General features: G+C 38.3%; 1 protein-coding gene across 3 annotated transcripts in view; it reads left to right on the forward strand.

Annotated features, from left to right (window-relative positions):
- The window catches only part of Csk (C-terminal Src kinase), a 163825-nt gene that overhangs the window by 20302 nt on the left and 123824 nt on the right, over positions 1-19699 (forward strand). The window contains exon 2 of one of the 3 annotated variants that reach the window (XM_065232554.1): positions 9091-10290. The exons of 1 other annotated variant lie outside the window; for it this stretch is intronic. In XM_065232554.1, coding sequence (XP_065088626.1) covers positions 9369-10290 — 922 coding nt within the window. In that variant the 5' untranslated portion in view covers positions 9091-9368. The remainder of the gene's footprint in view (positions 1-9090; positions 10291-19699) is intronic. One more of the 3 variants, XM_065232555.1, reaches the window with a different exon arrangement.

Consider the following 19699-nt stretch of genomic DNA (forward strand, 5'->3'; position numbering starts at 1 on the left):
GCGTTATTTAAGGAGATAAATCGATTTAAAGGTTTGGGAAACCCAGCGGCCGACAAATAATGATTTATAAAATATTTTATATGCGGAAAATTGGGTATGAAAATTTCGAGCATCTCAACACCCCCCAAATCGTGATTAGAGCGTTATTTAAGGAGATAAATCGATTTAAAGGTTTGGGAAACCCAGCGGCCGACAAATAATGATTTAAGAAATATTTTACACTGGGAAATTTAAGTATGAAAATTTCGAGCATCTGAACACCGTCCAAATCGCGATTAGAGCGTTATTTAAGGAGATAAATCAGTTTAAAGGTTCGGGAAACCCAGCGGCCGAAAAATGATTTATGAAATATTTTATACTGGAAAATTTGGGAATGAAAATTTCGAGCATCGTTTAAATTCCTTGGAATTCTCTTCAAAATTTCCTTAAAACTGTTTCCAAAACTTCTTTAGGGCTGTTCATAAACTACGTAGATCGGTTTTGATAGGTTATATACTCTCCCTCCCTATGCCATTTTTTTTTAGTTTGTATAGCCCGTAGACAACTGCTAAATTCGTAAAGTGTCTACGTGGTTTATGAACATCCCATTTGTAATACGGGAATTAACCTGAGAATTTCCGTTAAATAGTCGTCAGCCTTTTCTCCGAAGCCCCTCCAATGCCTTTCAAATTCTGCTCAGTTAGAATCATGAAATTTTTCTTAGAATGCACATTAAGGTTTCCTCACAATTATCAAAGAATTTTTCTCCAAATCACCTCGAAATTTTAGCCTAAACTCTTTTAATAAATTTCCCAGAAATCTCTTAAACTATGAAACTATTCATAATATGTTCATGAAATTCTTCTCTTAATTGGATTTATCCTATCCTGAGCATTCCCTAAAGTATTATCCCGAAATTCCCATGAAATAAGTTCATATTCGAATGCTCTTAAAATTCATTGGAATTTTACTCAGGATCCCCATGGGACGCTCCCTTGAACTTCTTAGAAATTCTCCTCAGTATCCACGTGAAAGTCTCCTCTGAATACCGTTGAAACTATGTTCAGAAGTTGTATGGTATTTGCATCAGAAATTATCGTAAGAAATTCTCTTACATTTTATTGAGGATGTTTTTGGAATTCTACTCCGATTTACCTTAGAAATCTCGTTAAATCTCCATTCTTCCCAGGACTGCCTTTGAATTCATCTCTCAGAATCCCTTTGGAAATCTGGAATCTGGAGTTTCTTAAAATTGTACATGACATTTGACATGTACATTAGGGTCGGTCCAGTTTGTATAGTGGATCACAACCCCCTGTGTTCCCGAACAACGGTGTCAAATTTGAACAAATTTGGTATGATCTGAATTTGCGGGAGAATTTTAAATTATGTATGGGGAAATGTATGGACAACGAAGCGAACCTATTCATTTGCTAGCCAAAAATTCAAATGCTGCTCAAATTTCACTAAAATCTCTGAAGAATACTGGGGAAACAATACAGAACAACTTTGTCGAAGACTGTAAACCGGCAAGACTTCTGAGAACAATTAATATCAATATTAATTTAGACCTCCGCTCCGCTCATACGTTCAGGCGTATAAACAAGCTTGTTGGTACGTGTAGAACACTTGGTCTAAAATGAAAGATTAGTATCTTTTTGCACAAAGATCAAATCGATTTGCAGTCGTCGACAAAGTTGGTTTGTATAGCATTCTCAATGCAAGTCCGAGATTTGGTGGAATTTGAGCAAAATTTGGATTTTTGGTAAGCAAATGAATAGGATCGTTCCGTTTCCAATACAAAATTAAAAACTCTGTCGCGATTCGAGATTTTAACCGAATTCGTTCAAATTTCGCGCATTTGTTGGGTTGAGGTCCCCACGCATTGAAAGAGCAGTGGGTAACATAGGATTGTAAAGTTGACCCACCCTAATGTACATGCAAGATCGACATCTGAAGCAGTTTTGATGTATTTTTGGGCTGTTTATGGTCATTTTCAGTTAGTTTTGGCATTTCTAAGGGCGGCTTATACAGTTTTATATTTGGGAGATTCCAGGCTGTTATATAATGCTGTAATGCTTGTTTAACATTTGTATGTCAACTTAGTTGGTTTACCTAAGCAAAGTTTTGGGGAGGTCAAAACATGCTTTTAGGCTATTTTGGCTTTCCTAAGGCCATTTTTTGGCGTTTTAGTATCATTTTGGCGCTTCTAGGTAACTTTTGATGATTCAGTGATTTTAATGGTCCGTATTTGTATGTTAATCCGAAGTATTTTCAGGCATTTAGTTGGCCTATTTCGGATAAGCTGACTGTTTTGTGTTTTAAATTGGTTTGATAGTTCTATTCGTCGTATCAGACCATTTTGACGCTTATAGTTAGGGCAAGTTTTGACGTTCTTCTAATTCATGTGGTTTTCAGGCCATTGTGCATTTTAAAGGCTGTTATGGGTGACTATTTTTAGCGTTCTTTACATAATTTTGGTCCAATAACATGTGTTTTTAATGTTGTTGGTTTATGAAACGTTTAAAAGTGAGTCGCAACCCAAAATAGTTTGAGAATCCTTGCCATGCTATGCTCAAACTAGGAAGTTGTAACGTATCATAAGCTGTTTACAAGATTTAAGAATAATTGTTATACATTGTTCTTGTATCACGAAATCCGCTTATCATTCTTTACAGCTATTTAGACTAAATAATCGTGGCATAAATTTAAACCAGCTTTTATAGTAAATTTGGTAATAAATTTTTATTGGTGTTCTCTACTCGTAATTACTTTGCAATTCTCTCGAAACTCTCGGGAATTTGATTATTTTAAAATGTTTCCTAAAGTTATCTTTGAACTCAACTTTCATAAGGATTTTTTTTATTGCTCGCCCCATTTTTTTTATTATCCTCAGCATATATTTATTTTTCTTTTCTAAACCTTCCTGAGTATCCCTTTGAAATTATCATCAGAACACCCTCATGATTCCCATTCAACTCTTCTCAGAATCACCTAACGAGGGACTTTATTCAGAATTTCCTTTCTACTCCACAGAAATCTCTTGGAATTTATCTCAGAATTTCTAATGCTTTGGCCAGAGCTGCTTCAGAATTTTTCCCATATTTTTCTGGAAATCCTCTGTATTTTTTGACGTAGGACTACGTCTGTGATTTCTATATGGGGATACACTTTGTAAAAACCGAAAATGGAACATGTAACAAAATTATGAAAGATTTTGAACGTAAATTACTCAGCTGCCCCTGGACAAATTTCAATAATTTTAACACCAATTGATCAGAAATACTAATACGCATCTGTAAAATTTAAGACTTCATCATTTTTCAAAATGTCACTATTGAAAAATGCACGAATGTTTTCACCGATTATCACCGATTGCCTGCGAAAAGCGATTTCCCTAACACAGATTTCAAAGTTAAATTCCATCCGGTGGTCTTCTCCAGTACACAACGGAAGGCTCCAGCCCACATGAGCATCCATAGAAGGAGGAAGAAGCCGTACCGCTATTGATCGAGATCAGTAGCTCTTCGTGAGTCGCTGTTGGCCATCTATGTTAAGCGCGTCATGCAAAAGAGTACAAACAGAGAGAACCCCGCTCAAATTCCTATTCGTACACAAAAAAACAAGCTCCTACTGCAGGTACCAAATAAGATTTCTTATGTAAGACCACGTAGTCCTACGTCACCATTGCGTACAACCCCATAGGGTTGTTCCTTGTAGTTTTTTAACTAACACTTTAATTTCTTTTAATTCCTCCCCAAAATTCTCGGATTCACGGCATAATTTTATTAAAAAAATAAAAGCTAAACATTTTAAGTCTCAAAGTCTAGACATTTTATTCAGGCAAATTCTAGGATCTTGTAAATTTTTCAAAATCTCACATTTTGAGTTTTTTCTTAGGCCTAGATTTATCAAAACATTTCTATTTCTGTCTTATTTTTGTTAATCGAAGTCCCGGAGATTTTTTTTTAATTTGTGACTATTTTTTGAAAAAAAAAAATCGTAGTTTTTAAGACTTTAAGCAAACGTCAATTTCTCACAATCTTGGAAATTTTCTAAAATTCCAAAATGCTTAAGATTTATACTTGTACAGGCTACGGAGTTTTAACATATTTTCTTCTTCGAGGTCTACAAGAATTTTCGCTAGATTTTATTTGTAATCGAATTCAAATGTTCTATAACAATGTCTTAATCCAATCATTCACTTTTTACAATTCTTTGGTCTAGTCTAATGACCAATTCAGTCCGATAGTGTTGAGCCTCCCACGAACAATTCAAGCTGAACAGTAAGAACAGAAGCTGATTATTGGTTGATTTAAGGTGTACAAAGCTGATCAACATCAGGCTGAATACCCGAGCAAAGCTGAAGATCAAATTGAAATCAAAATTTGCTGTTATGATGTAACTTATATTGAATACTCCAGTTGATCTCATTTTGGTTGACTTAACGGTTAACACAGCAAAAATGAGAGCAAAATTTTACACTGTTGAAGCAAACGGAAAACTAATCCTGCTTTCAATGAAATCAATTTGATTACTGATTTTGCATTCATAATGTTTAACTGAATACGGGCCTAGAGTAAATGGTTACCATTCATGTTTCTCAAGCTGAAAGACTTAGGCTCCAATCTCACCGCGGGCAAGTCACGAATGACCTAAAATGTGTTAAACAAATCAGATAAACGATAATCATTAGTTCAACGACAGATGAATTTCAATTAAATTTTAAACAATACGTAAACAGCAGAACTTCAAGTTAAGTTGCTTTCATTTAAAACGTCTTGACTGCATAATGAAAGCACAATATGATATCAGACTTATGTCGCAACATTTGAAATCAAAATGAGTTTTCATTATGATAGGAACTGCACACTTTAATATCGATTTGCTTTCATTTTGTTAACCGACTTTGCTCGGGTATATAGTTGATTAGTAGTGAATTAAGCGAATTATATGCCCATAATGCAACCTCAATAAGTTAGCTGATCTGAAGATTGAAAGGGGCCTCCCTTAGCTCAGTCGGTAAAGGCGCAGCTACAAAGCAAGACCATGCTGGAGGTGGCTGGGTTCAATTCCCGGTCCGGTCTAGGAATTTTTCGGGTTGGAAAATTTCTCGACTTCCCTGGGCATAGAAGTATGATTGGACTTGCCACACAATTATACCAATGCAAAAATGGTACAGGCATCGAAAGCTCTCAATTAATAACTGTGAAAGTGCATCTAGAACACTAAGTTGAGAGCACGTAATAAGCTTATATGCGTATGCAATAAGCTTGAAATGCGAATAAGAAGAAGAAGATCTGAAGATTGAACAAGCCTTATTTAAGCTTAACCCAACTCCACAAATCAGCAATGCGTTACACATATTTTGATAGCTTGATTTGTTAAATGTCGTCAGTGTCTGTGTCATTCGTTGCATTTCCGGCATTTTAGTTCTTCTAAATTCACTGCCTACCTTTCTAATTACAAGCACTGGCACCAGTAGAGACAAGGAAGAGGAGATTTTTAGGAATAGCTCCTCGTAGATGTGGGCTGCGAAGACGTCGGTGGTATTAACATTTGCATTCCTGTGTTTTGTCTGTTATATTGCACTGAAGTTTCAGACCGCACTGTACTTGAAAATGAATGGAATGTTTTACTGTCACCAGTTGTTGTTTACAATTCTGCATTGCTGTGTAATACTCTTCCGGTTGCTGTTATTCAACTTAAATTTGACGTGCTTCAACTTCAACTTCAATGTTCATTAACTACGTAGACAGGTTTTTGGGATTTTTGACCCCCTCCCCCTGCGTAGACAATTGTCAAATTTTTTTAATTTGTATGGGCCGTGAATAATTGCCAACCCCCCCCCCTCCTACATTTCTACGTAGTTTATAAACAGCCCCTTAATTATTATACCTTTTACCACACATATGCTTAAATGGTCCAGTTGATTTGGGCGACTGCCGGTTCGAATCCCGAAATGCAAAGGTAATTTTTAGCAGTTCCATATAAATGCGTAAGATATGAAGTGGTCTTCCATTATTATTTTTGAAATAAAACTAGAAGGCTGAACAAGGGTTGGAAAAAACTGTTATTTAATGCCTTAAAAAAGCTTATAATGTATATTACTGTTAAGCTTTTGACTGATTAAAATCACCAGATTTAGATGTTTAAAAGCTGAACAACGGTTAACGTGCTCTATGTACAGCAATTATTCAATCTAAGGCTGAATGAAAATCGATTACACAACACTTGGTAAGAGCGGCACCGGTGGTGTAGTGGTAAGCGTGATTTCGTCTCACCCCAGTAGGCCTGGGTTCAATCCCTGTCGGCGCCGCCGGGATGTTCTGAGGCATAACATCTCTGATCACGGCTTCCTTCGGGGAAGTAAAGCCGTTAGTCCCCGGTTCATGAGTTGATGGGTCGATAGGTAGGGTCCAGGTGTGGGAGCTGCCTCCCTGGCGTCGGTAGCATTGGTGCTCAGCACGTAAAACAAGATCGACGGAAAACAAATCAAGGAAAAAAACACTTGCTAAGCATCAAATTATTACCTGGGCTAGTGTCCTTAAAAAAATGTCTCTGGGGCTGGGGCTTTTAAAATATGAAGTCAGGACTGGCTTGAAATATGAGGCTTTGGAAAAAAGTGATAGGTACGATTTGATTGTTTTAAGTATCTCAAAAATAACATTAGGAGTATTCACATAGTGCATCGTAAATGTATACACCCTCGTAAATGTGTAAACTTCCATTAAATTTCAATGGACTGCGGTATTTTTGCGATAGTGCAAATGTGTTTACGATGCGCATAGTGAATATTCCTGTTTACTTTTTGTATCTCTTATATAATCACGCTCAAAATAATACCTATAAATCTCGAATACTTAACGATGCAGCAGCCAAGATTTCGGATAATTTCTCGGATATCCGAAATTGTTACACAGGGTGTCCACTACCTGCAAAAACCTGGAAAATCTGTGATTATTAGGGAATTTATTTTTGAACCTGGAACATCAGAGAATCTCAGGGAATTCCATTCGAATTCGGGGAAATATTTCTTAATCACAGAAACTTATTAATAAGTATGACTGACTTCGCTAGTTTCAAATAACGTAATTTCTCGGTGTAGTTTGAGGATAGTTGACCATTTAAAATGTTAAATAGAGTTGCGAACTGGTGGTTCAAAAATTACTCAAATAAAAGAGTATTTCGATGATTTTGGGTCTAATATAATTTCAGCTCCCAGTGTTGAACTGAGATCTTAAGATTTGATAATGAGTCGCATTTTTATGATTGAATAATGATTCAAAGATTCGTTTGGTTAAACGTACTATCCGGAATAATTTTCTAGCGGAAGGAAAACAATAAAGTGGGATTAAAGACAAGTGTTTCATATGTAAGACGTAGAAGAACTGAGCGAATTTATGCACCTAGCGTTGAGTTCAGAAACAGTTTGAAAAGAACTTCTAATGATGAGAAAATTTCCATGCCTATTCTTGTATCATGGAGTAGGTCGAGGTAAAAAGTTCATGGTCCGTACTTGATGAAAACTTTAAGCGATTAAGAAAGCCTTTTTGGAGACTTCTATCGATGTGGTGTAAGTATCCTTCACACATTGATCTCACATCCCGCTATCACTACTTGAACTGATTATCTGGCGCTTACCACGTTTAATAAAGTATTAAAAAAAAAGTTCACTGGCCCCGTAGTTAGTTTGAACAAGCCAAAATTTAACAAAGAAATCATTTTTACTTTGAACTTCCAGGAACATTTTGATTTCGTCCTTCAATTTAAAAGCACGGTTGAGAACATTGCCTTTAGACAACCAGCGCGTAACAGTGTAGAGAAGATTTTTTTTTGTCTTTATTATACAGACTTTCAGCCTTAGGTTGGTTCATCTCTTATGTAGAGAAGAAGAACCACGTGATCTGAATTAATTTGCTTGTAGAGTTCTTTGAATAAACAAGTGTTCAGAGCTCCAGATTTGACATAGTTAACAATTTTGATGACAGAATCAAGTACTTTTAACATTAGTTCCGGCAGAGTCTTGCTCTTGCTGACAAAGGCATATCGAACACCTGTGGCGTATGGAGCAAGCACTATAATCTCTGAAATCTTGATTTGTTACCAAGCATTGCTAGATCGCCGTCGGTGTTAACTTCACTTACTTTTTCCCACTGTAAGCCACCCGATTAAAAAAATGTTTTGATATTGTCACTTTTGGCATATTTTTTTTTAGACCAAACAAACCAAGACCCACGCGGCCCCCCTGAAAAGACTTCGTGGACCACCGGTTGAGAAACCCTGGGGTAGGCACTGTATCTAGATTATAGGGAATATCAGGGATTCTTTTCATTGAGTCGACGCCCTGTAACAGCTCATTGAACTTTTTAGTAGCGAAATTAAATGTCCGGTGACCCATACCTTCATATATACAATATACATAAAAAATGCTGCCTGTAGTTTTGTTATTGATGATTTACCCACAAATCACACCGAAAATTTGCACGTGGTGACGATAAAAAAAAAATGTGATAATTTTTTTAGATTTGTGCCGGGAATTTTAAGATTCTCTGGCCACCCTAATTTCAGTTTATACCGCTTATTGAATAAAGAGCGAATGTAATCGTCTAATCAGCTAACATGCAGTTCTTTCTCGATCCGCATACGCATTAAGTAACACTCATAAATGATGTAAAGAAGTGTTTTTAGAGTTAAGTCCTTCCGTCCAATTACTGTAAATATGTTCATTTCAAAAATTCCTTAAATATGTCTACCATTAATTTAATTTAACATTCATCTCCTGGTAATAAATTCATATGCATCACTATTCCATGAGTCATTTCATATACATTTCACAGCAAAACAGCTTCGCCGTCGCCGTTTGACATACAGTCATCAGTTCTCAGATTTATCCTATAATAATAACAAAAGTCTATTATAATCACTTAAAGCCGCTTAAAACCACATCCCGGAGCGTTCATCGATTATCATCTTCATCCATGCGCCACAGCAACAATCACACACATCAGTGCCACCAACGTGATTAGATTCACATTGCTTCGCCACGGAATTGATCGCCGTTTTTGCATGCACCCACGTACGGAAAGCTTCTTAATTCTAATTGTACAGATTATAGGTTCCATTCGTCGTCTCGTGGTGAAATATGTGAAACAAACAAACAGTCGCGCAATTATCAGTTTATAGAGAGGCACCAATTGTGTAAACAATCGTGATGTGAACCGTGTGACAGTGAAGAGAGTGTGATCGAGGATCACGTGTCCTCCGAGCGAGAGAGAGAGAGTGTATGCAACTGCGAAACTGACAACAAATCCATCATTGATGAGTAATCATCCCCGTGGGCGAAATCTGCTCGGCGGCGAGCAGTAGTGGCAAAAGAATACAGTAATATGGTGACGACAATCAAGATCACCTGCGACGGAGTGTTTATCCAGTCCAATTCCTACCTGACGAACGGCGGTGGGCTTCATCAGCACAGCCGGCAGCAGTCATCGTCATCCGAGCCGGGTGGACACTCATCCGGTAGCAATAGTAGTTCGCTGTCCAGGGGTGGATTCGGAGGGCCAGGAAGTGACAACGGGAGCACCACTAGCAGCAGTGGAGGCGGTGGTGAACACGAAGATCATCAAATGAATCGAGGATTCACCCACGTCGGGAAAGTGGTGGATCGGGACGGAAACAATAACCGCGATCTGGACCCTAGGGCGGTCCTCAGTGATAGTAATAATAATTTTCAAAAGATTGCCAGAAGACGTTACCAATCGGAAGAGGTACTCACTCGGTTGCAGAAGTTCAGCGGAAGTTCCGATGGTTCGGACACGGTAGACGCTGCCGGTGGTCCCATCTACTACAACAGTGGCACCGAATCGGACGATCAGTTTACGATCTCGTTCCTGAACACCCGTGGCCACAACGGGAAGAGCCTTCTGAATCAAAAGTTCATCGTGTACAACAGCAAGAAACCAAAGCCTTCAAGTCTCCTTGCGCAAAACGGTTACCATCCAAGCCAGTACCGGCAGTTCCTGAACGGTCGTCTCAAGCCGGCCTTCTCGACGTCGGTTCTCACGTCCCCGACGCTAATCGCCAGTGCCAGTGGAAACTCCGGGCGCCCGGCCACGGCAACTCCACCACCTAACGGCCTAACGATCGCCAAATCGAATTTGTACCTGCAGCGGACGGCATCGCCGGCTCCTTCCTCGTCGGTGTCATCGCTTTCGCCCTCGAGTGGGTTCGCATCGGCTTCACCGACGCCACCGAGATCGCTACCCACGGCAGCAGCAGCAGCGGCACTCGCCTCGCCATCAAATCTTGGTCAGTAGGTCTTTGTTTTTTTTATTTACTTAACTGCTTTCTCACTCACTCTATGATGTTGCATTCTATTCCGTGTGACGGGTTTATTCAAATTTGTTAGCTTCTTGCGACCCACGCGCTTTCAATGGGTTTTCATATGGTATACAATGTAGGAGGCCAATATCACAGAGCTGTGTTGCTTGTGGACCCACTGGTGGGCCCAATAAAATATTTATATTGTTTAATTTCAAGTGTTATCCGACCTTTTTTTCTACTCTATATGCTAAGATTATCTTCATCAAAATCACTTGAATCATCGATTTTAGGTCTCTAAATTTTTCCGAATTATCCAAAATCTAGGTATTTATTCAATTGTAGGATTCTCCAATTCCAACTGTAAGAATCTTCAATTCAGAAAGACTTGGAAGTTCTCGATCACCCTTATTGCTGCTGCATACAAATGACATAGGAAATACTTTTTCCACTTTTTGTTTTCTATTTAAATGGCTCACTCAAAAGAAACCAACAATTGGTCTGCACAGCGCCCATTATTTAAGCTCAGCCACGCCCCCACCTTCACAGTGTCCATTATCGATTGGATCATATTGGACGAGCAGCAGCAGTAGCAATTGCAATGTTGTATCAATTTGTGATACAATTTCACTCTGGTTTTCTTTCGTTTGCCACCCCTCCAGTAGCTTCATCGGGGATCAGCTTCAGCAAACAAAACGCAAATTGTTCCGGTGCATTTCCCTCTCAATTAAGTATACCGCATCGTGTAGTCGCTGTATGTGTCTGTTCGTCTGTCTCTCTGTCTGTCTGTCTGTGTAGTTCAATATTCATCCCACCATAACATATGCTACCTTCATTGCTTCATTGTAACCAGAAGCGCACCGTTCCGGATTTTCTTAACTGAGCTCGGCATCAGGTTTGCTCTTTTGCATCTCTTCTATACACTTGGATGATGGAATGCTGTATGGTATGGATTGTTACAACATATCAGAAACAACAATCTAAACAAAAGTGAAATAGGTACGGAGGGAACGGGTGCACTTTTCCTTTTGGAACTACTGTTTGCTTTGCTCTTGTATGGCTTTAGCGGTCGAGTCGTTCGTCTTGGAGATAATAGGGATTTGCGATGGTACAATATTAATGTTAGCGTACTAAAGGGCGAGTTTGCGTTGAGCTTTTGTACGTAGGAAAGCCAACGCTAGTGATCATGGGGAAGGGTGAGATCGGAACTGGACCTCCCGACAAGTGGCTTAATCTTTTGTGTGCGCAGGGATCGTTGGTAAACAAAAGATATGAAAGGGTGATTTCGGTTTCGATTTTTGCATCTTTCAATAACAACGGTTCTTTCAAAATGGTGAAGTAGTAATTTTTTTGTAATTGTAACTGAATTTTAGAAGGCCAAGATTAGTTCAGAATATATTGAAACTGAAAGATTAAGTCGTGAACGTGGGTAGATCACATTTTTGTGGTACGTACCGATTCCTAGTCCTGACTACTTCACACTAGGGGAACAGGATTTTCAGTAATCAAAGGAATACATCTTAGTCCTTATTACTTTTTATGTCTTGTTGATAGTATCAAGACTTGGCTTTGTACACCGAGGATGATCTTGAAACAAGGAAAAAATGAGTTAATTAGTCTTCACCTATGTGATTCCTAATCTTCTATTCGTTGTTCTCTAGTTCGAAGTGGTTAAGACTAGGGTTCTGATGCATGGTCATTACCGGTGTCATAGCTTATTTTTGTTGCTAAGGAATCCAATTTTGACTGACAAAGGGGTGCGCCTTTGGAGGGTGTTCCAACACTCCGAAGGGTATAAATAGCGGGACCTTTCAATTAGAGTCGGATCCTTGCGATAAATGCAAGAATGACAACTGTAAAAAAATTCAATACTTCAGCATTTCTGAATAGTGATGGAGTTATACGACATGCACTAAACTAAGGACACGGGATGTACTACAATAGATCAAATTACTGGTCGCAGTAGTGTTAGGTCCCGATCAGAGGGAAAAAAAGTCGTGAAATGAACTTGATCTTCTGGTTGAGACTAAAATTTAGTAAGTCTAACTCACTTCGAGTGAACGCTCACGGCTCATAAAATCGTTGATGTGACTCAAATTTTTATGATAATTACAGGGCTGGTAGCGAGTCACTTTTTAGTGACTTGGTCGCTTTTTTCAAGTCAGTCACTAAAAAGCCTCTTTTTCCAAGTAAGTAAGTTTCAAGTTCATAATTAACTTTATGAAATAATAGAGATCATCGTTGTAGGTCCATTAACTTTACAACAATTGTAGGAACTGTGGCGAAGGAAATGCTGAGAATATCAGTGAAGCCCTCTAAACGAACTGCAGGAACGTAAGGGAAGTTACCACGCTAAAAATATGGGAAACTTACTGGAAGCTGTAAGAACCTCAAAGCGGTTCTTTTAGCATCCGAGACTTTTCAGGAACTTTTATGAAGTTCCTAGAATTTCAGAGAACTTCACAAGTATCAAACGAACTTGAGAAATTTAAGAAAACTTGAGGGGTATTGTGCAAATTTCTAAGAAATTCTAAGCACCTCAGAAAAGCTGGATCTAGAAATCTTTGGGGAATTTCAGAGCTTAAGAGCAGTTCCCGTAACTATAGTCTAGACTTTTGGAGCAGTTTGAAATCTATAATCGTAAATAGCTTGAGAGCTTTAGGGGAGCTTCGAGAACATCTAGACAGATCAGATAATCAATGGGCAGTTCAAATAATTTCAAGGAAATTGTAGAAACCTTAAAGAAGTTTCGAGAAACTCAGAGAATTTCCGGAAACTTCTGCAAAGCTCCGAGAGAATATCTGGAACATGATCAAAATTATATGGACATCCGGAAAACGTGAAAATTTAGCTAAATTGATTAAAGAACATCAACGAAGAGAACTTTTACCAAGCAGCGATATCTTCAAGAAATTTCAGAGAACTAAATTTAGATATTTTAGACAGTTTAATGATATTCAGCGAAGTTCCGAGTACTTCGAGGACGATCAGATAGCTTCAGAATAATCCCATTAAATTCCAGAAATTTAGAAATTTAGAAAACTTCGGAAACTTTACAGAAGGACAGTGGTCTTCAGAAACATTACTTCATAGAAATCTATGGAGCTTGATGAGATGAGATCCGCAAACTTGAAAATTGAAGCAATTCCCAGATTTCCAGATAACTTCAGAGACGTTAAAATTTTTTTGAGGTCTTTGCATCAGTTCAGAAGTTCACTGAAGAATTTTTAGGACGATTTAATCAAATTCAGCGCAGTACAACAAGCTTCATAAGAACTGCAAAAACTTTAGGGAAGTTTTGGGAATTTCAGAAAAGAACAGAGAACCTCAGAGCAGTTCCGTCAACATTAGAGAAGTCACATAAATTTTAAAGAAGTTTAGAGAACTTCAGTGATTTGTGAAACCTTTAAAGAAGATCCACGATCGTTGGAAAAATTGAAGAAACTTCAGAATTTGAGGAGAAGTATTGTGAGCATCAGACTAGTTTATCAAACTACCAAAGAACTTCAAGGCAGTTTATTAACTTCAGGAAAAATTTGAGAATTTTCAAGTAATTTTGAAGAGCTCAGAATAGTTCATTCCGGAGATTTCCTCAAAATCTCGATGAAGCTATCTTCTTTTAGTTTTCCTCGGAATTACTTTGAAATTCTCCACAATTAGAAATTCTTTGGAAAGATTCTCCGCGTATTCATTGAATTCATTCCAGATTTCTCTTTGAATCTCACTCCTTCCCTTAGAATTCTACTTACATTGAAAGTCTCCTAACAATTCATTGGCATTTCTCCTCAGAAAATCCTTAGATTTCTTCTCATAATTTGTTTGGCAAACTGTTCTGAATTTATTTTCCGAATTCCCTTGAACATGTTCTGGAGTTATTCTCAGATTTAATTTGTAATGCTCCTTTTAGTATTTTTATAAATATTCCAAGGACTTCTGCTCCGGATTCGTTTTCTCCCACAAACTTTATGAAATTATCCTCAGAATGCCCTTGGAATTCTCCGGTGAAGTTCACACGAGTTGTGCTCCTCAGAAATTCCTAAGATTTCTTGGAATTCTACTCAAAATTAAGGCTTCATAAGAAATCTAAAATTCCTCAGAACTACCTCGATTGCATTTGATGTTTTTCTGAATGATTTTTTTTTTCCAGAGCTCCCTTGGAATTAGGTCCTTAAAAATTATAATAAAATTCCTCGGATCTTTAAAACTGTTCATGGAATTTGAATGCAGATTCTTGGAAACTTCTTGGTCTTAGGTCACTTTTTAGTCACTATTTTTACAACTGTAAGTCGGAACTTTACAACCAGTGAAGTATCTGCAGTCATATGTAATCCTTGCACTGATGGTGGGTTCTATTCACATCACATGTTCCCCTATAAAAAAGTGAATTTGTGTCGCATATATTATAATCTCATCTGATTCTGGATTTTACAGTCAGCTTCACAGGTGTCAACCTCCTGCCCAGGAATAAGGAAAACTTCGTTAAAGTCTCTTATTGTGTTTCCCTTCCGACTGGGGGACTTGTAGACTTCGGGGCAAACTTTCTTTGACGGTGGTGGATTATTCCCTTCGTTCGCCTCCGTATCCGAAACTGGCTACATCTGTTCCAATTCTGCTTCAGCCTCCAAGCGAGTCTTGAACTCTCTTTTTTTCACTCAATTGATACGTTCCCACATTGGGTTTGGCATGGAGAACTCGTCTTGAGAGAGTTTCGCTACCGCGTTTTTTTTCCGGCCAGTGTAGGATTCCAGCTTCTTTCCAACCAGAAAGAATTACGGTTAGGCATGTTTCGCATCTTTCAATTGTTTGTACCACTTTAAATGGCATTTTTTCCGCACTTGAACTTGGACGACACTAGCTGACTCCCTTCCGAAACATTTTGAACTGTCACTTTTCTCCAGGCAACTTTGTCATCATAAAACTGAACGGTACCAAGTCAAGTCAAAATGGATAATAAATAAACAATAAAGTATTCAAATTTACTTTATAAATGCTATAATAAACCATTGTGCAGCGATGATCGAGACGTTTCCGTCGGATAAGATTATTTTGCGGCCGAGTGTCTAGGAAGCTATGGAAACCGAAATGGCTCTTGATTTTGTTTTATGCCCTTATAGTATAAACCACCATCGCACTTTGTGAGTTGCCCCAATAGAACCCTTGCTTTTGGTTTGAATCAGTACAAATTCGTTCTATTATATAAAAAAAAAAAAGAAGTATACATATTCATTTTCTTCCGAACTAAATAAACCACCATCACACTTTGTGAGTGGCCCCAACAGTATCCTTGCTGTTGGTCTAAATCGGGTCAAATCGGTTCTAATAATTATTTTATATTCAATCAAGTAAACCACCATCACACTTTGTGAGTGGCCCCAACAGCATCCTTGCTGTTGGTTTAAATCGGTTCAAACCGCTTATAATTAATTATTTTGGTCATTGATAAAATAAAATAAACCATCATCACACTTTGTGAGGGGCCCCAACAGTATCCTTATTGTTGGTTTAAATCGGTATACACACATCTAATAATGATCTACATCTCTAGACAGCCGGCTGTTTAGAGCATAAATCGAAAACACTTATAAATAACTACACAAAACAAAAGATCGCATCACTTATCAAGGTGAATCCTGATCCAACGAACCTAACCCACTAACAAAACCTCCTTCCTGTGACTTTTGTGGGATGCAGAGGTAAACACGGTCCCAAAACAACAAAAGTCACACACTAACATTCCTTCCCTCTCCCACCTGATTGCAAGGACGTGGCCGGTGACGTTATTGATCTTTAAAGGTAGGAGTCACTGGAACATGTACACTGAGAATGGCAGGTTACTACCAAGCCCCATTCAGTTGATTCTTTGTACAATTTCACTGGTTCAGATCAATCACGGAGTGCAACTATCGATACGTGCAGTCAGACTAAGCTAAGCTAAGCTAAGCTAACTATTTTTACAACTGTAAGTCACTAAATTTGGTCCCTTATTTATTCAACATGGTCACTAAAATCACTATTTTTGACAGCAGTGATCGCTACCAGCCCTGTAATTAGTTGAAGATGCTAATTTCAAGTAACAGACTAAAGTGGAAATTTTTATACGATAGATGAGGAGCTGAAAGTATAGAGTTGATAGTTCCGTTAGAGTACGGCAACTTTAGGGAGGTACAAATCGGTTTGATCATCTCTCTTTACCAAACTCCCCCGTTGGAAAGGGATGGAGAGAGATAATGAAACCCATTTGTACCTTCCTAAAGTTGTCCTTGCTCCCTTCTACTCTCTATATAAAATTTTCACCCTGCCGTACTCTAACGGAACTATATACTTTCATCTCCTCATCTATCGTTTAAAAATTACCACTGTTACTTGAAATTAGCATCTTGAACTATGTAAATTAACGGCGCCGGTGGTGTAGTGGTAAGCGTGATTACCTCTCACCCCAGCAGGCCTGGGTTCAATCCCAGTCGGCGCCGCCGGGATGTTCTGAGGCATAACATCTCTGATCACGCCTTCCTTCGGATGGGAAGTAAAGCCGTTGGTCCCCGGTTGATGGGTCGATAGGTAGGGTCCAGGTGTGGGAGCTGCCTTCCTGGCACGTCGGTAGTATTGGTGCTCAGCACGGAAAACAAGATCGACGGAAAAAACAAACCAAAGAAAAAAAAAAAAAAACTATGTAAATCGTTGACTTTACGCAGAAGTCAAATATAATTAGTAATTAAGGCTATTGAATTCGGTGGGTAGTACCTACATAATATTCTTGGAAAACTTCCAAGGAAATTGTGAGGTAATTTTGAGAAACCGAGGGAATTGAATTATCCCAAGGAATTTAGAGAAGAGTTTCAAGAAAATTTCGAGAATAACACCAAAGGAATTCAGAGAATGATTTCTTGAAAATTCCGATGAGAATTCCAAGATAATTTTTTGAAGATTGCAGTGGAGAACTCCAAGATAATTCTGTGTAGAATATCAAGTTGTTTTATGAGTTTAATTTCATGGAAATTCTAAGAAGAATTACAAAAGGAAACTTCAGCTGAGGCTTCAGCGAATTCTTGTTAAAAAATCTAAGAGAATATTAGGGTGAATTGAAAGAAGTTTGTGGAGTGTTCCACAGAGAATTTTGGGATCGCTTATTAAGAAAATTTCAAGAGAATATCATGTTTATGGAAACGAACCCAGCCTTAGGCTGAAAGTCTCGATAGTAAATCAAAAATTAAAACAAATCTCATGTGTAGATTAGGGGAATTCTAAAAAAAAGATATATGCAGAGGAATCATTCTAAAGATAATCTTGAGAACGCTACAAAAAATCAAATTCGGGGAAAATACGGATAAAATGCGGGAATTTTTTAATTGAGATGGAGTGACCACCTTGTTCCAAGTTTCTCCGGAAGTTTCTTCCGTCTTCTCTGGAAGTTCTTTCCAGACTTTGCAGAAAGTTTCCAGAGGTCTCCTCCTTTTGTGAAATTGTTTCTCATGATTTCATGTCATAACGACTGGTATTTCTATGAAAATTTGATTTTTGAACACTCCGAATACGGTGGGTAAAAAACTTAACGCTACGAAGTCTCCGAAAAGTGTGTAACGGAAAGTTTGCAATGGCATAACTTAGACATTTTTAGATGTATTTCAAAAAGTATGGTACCTCTAGAATTCCTAGAGTCTGTAGATTATTTTGATCGTTAAAAGATTTAAAATAGGGTCGCCTACTTTTTTTATAAGTGAAAAAAGCCGTTACACGTTTTTTATAAAGGTGTGCTTATGGGTTTTTCATGTTTTCTAAGATCTATAATTTAATGGGGGCCTCCCTTAGCTCAGTCGGTAAAGGCGCAGCTACAAAGCAAGACCATGCTGGAGGTGGCTGGGTTCAATTCCTGGTCCGGTCTAGGAATATTTCTGGGTTGCAAAATTTCTCGACTTCACTGGGCATTGTAACATCGATTGGACTTGCCACACAATTATACCAATGCAAAAATGGTACAGGCATCGAAAGCTCTCAATTAATAACTGTGGAAGTGCATCTAGAACACTAAGTTGAGAGCAAGCAATAAGCTAATATGCGATATACAATAAGCTTGAAATGCGAAGAAGAAGAAGAAGAAGAAGAAGAAGAAGATCTATAATTTAGATTAATGGGCACAAATGTTCATAATGTGCCAAAATAAAGTAATGGTTCCTATAGATGGATCCTGGAGACAACGGAACGGTCCTCCGGAAGATCCGGAATATCGGTAAAAGTGGTCAATCCATGAACCTGATCATAGAGCTCTGCGGTTTTTCGAAAATACTTGACACTGTCATATATAAATTAATTGGGAGTTGTAACAGAAACATGTACCTAGAAAGCCATCGGACCGGAAGACCTGGAACATCCTTAAAAATGGTCAATCCACACAGCTGATCCTAGAGCTCCACTGTTTTTTCGAAAGAATTTGGAACTGTGATGTAAGAAAGAATTTGGAATCATTACATAATCATGAACCTGTATGGCCATGGGACCGTCGTCTGGAAGATCTGGAACATCCGTGAAACGGTCAATCCATAAAACTGATCCGAGAGTTCCACGGCTTTTTCAAAAACACGTGGAACTGTGTTATAAGAAATGATTTGGGGTCGTAACATAAGCATGGACCCGAATGACCATGGGACCGTTCTCCCGAAGATCCGTAAAAGTGGTACATCCATGATACGTCTATAGCTCCGCGGTTTTTTTCTTCGAAAACATTTCGACCTGAGATATATGAATGAATTTGGGGTCGTGCCATAAACATGTACTTGGATGGCCATTAGACGGAAGATCCAGAAGATCCGTAAAAGTAGTTCATCCACCAAGCTGTGAAAAAACGCGTTTTTTCGAAAACTCTTGAAACTGTGATAAAAGATAGATTTTAGGGTCGTGACATAAACATGAACCCGGATGGCCATGGGACGGTTCTTTCAAAAGATTCGGAACAACCATAAATTGGTAAATCTGTGAAACTGATCCTAGAGATCTGCAGTTCATTTTTAAACACTTTGAACTGTGATATAAGAAAGAATTTCGGGTAGTGACTTAAAAATGTATCCAGATGGCTATGGGACCGTCCTCTTTCATGGATTGACCACTTATACGGATGTTCTGGATCTTCTAGAGGACGGTCCCTTGGTCATCCGGGTTCATGATTATGTCACTATCCTAAATTCTATCTTATATCACAGTTCCAAGTGTTTTCGAAAAAACTGCGGAGGTCTAAGATCAGTTAAATAGATTTACTACTTTTAGGGATGCTCCGAATCTTCCGAATAATGGTTTCATAGCCATCCGGTCCATGTTTATGGCGCGATCCCAAATTATTTATTATATCAAGTTTCAAGTGTTTTCGAAAAAAAAAACTGTGGGGCTCTAGGATCAGTTTCGTGGATGG

This window comes from Ochlerotatus camptorhynchus, unplaced genomic scaffold (genome assembly GCF_037179485.1).
Source record: "Ochlerotatus camptorhynchus isolate MF236.1 unplaced genomic scaffold, CSIRO-AGI_Acam_v1.1 ptg000370l, whole genome shotgun sequence".
Lineage (NCBI taxonomy): Eukaryota > Metazoa > Arthropoda > Insecta > Diptera > Culicidae > Ochlerotatus > Ochlerotatus camptorhynchus.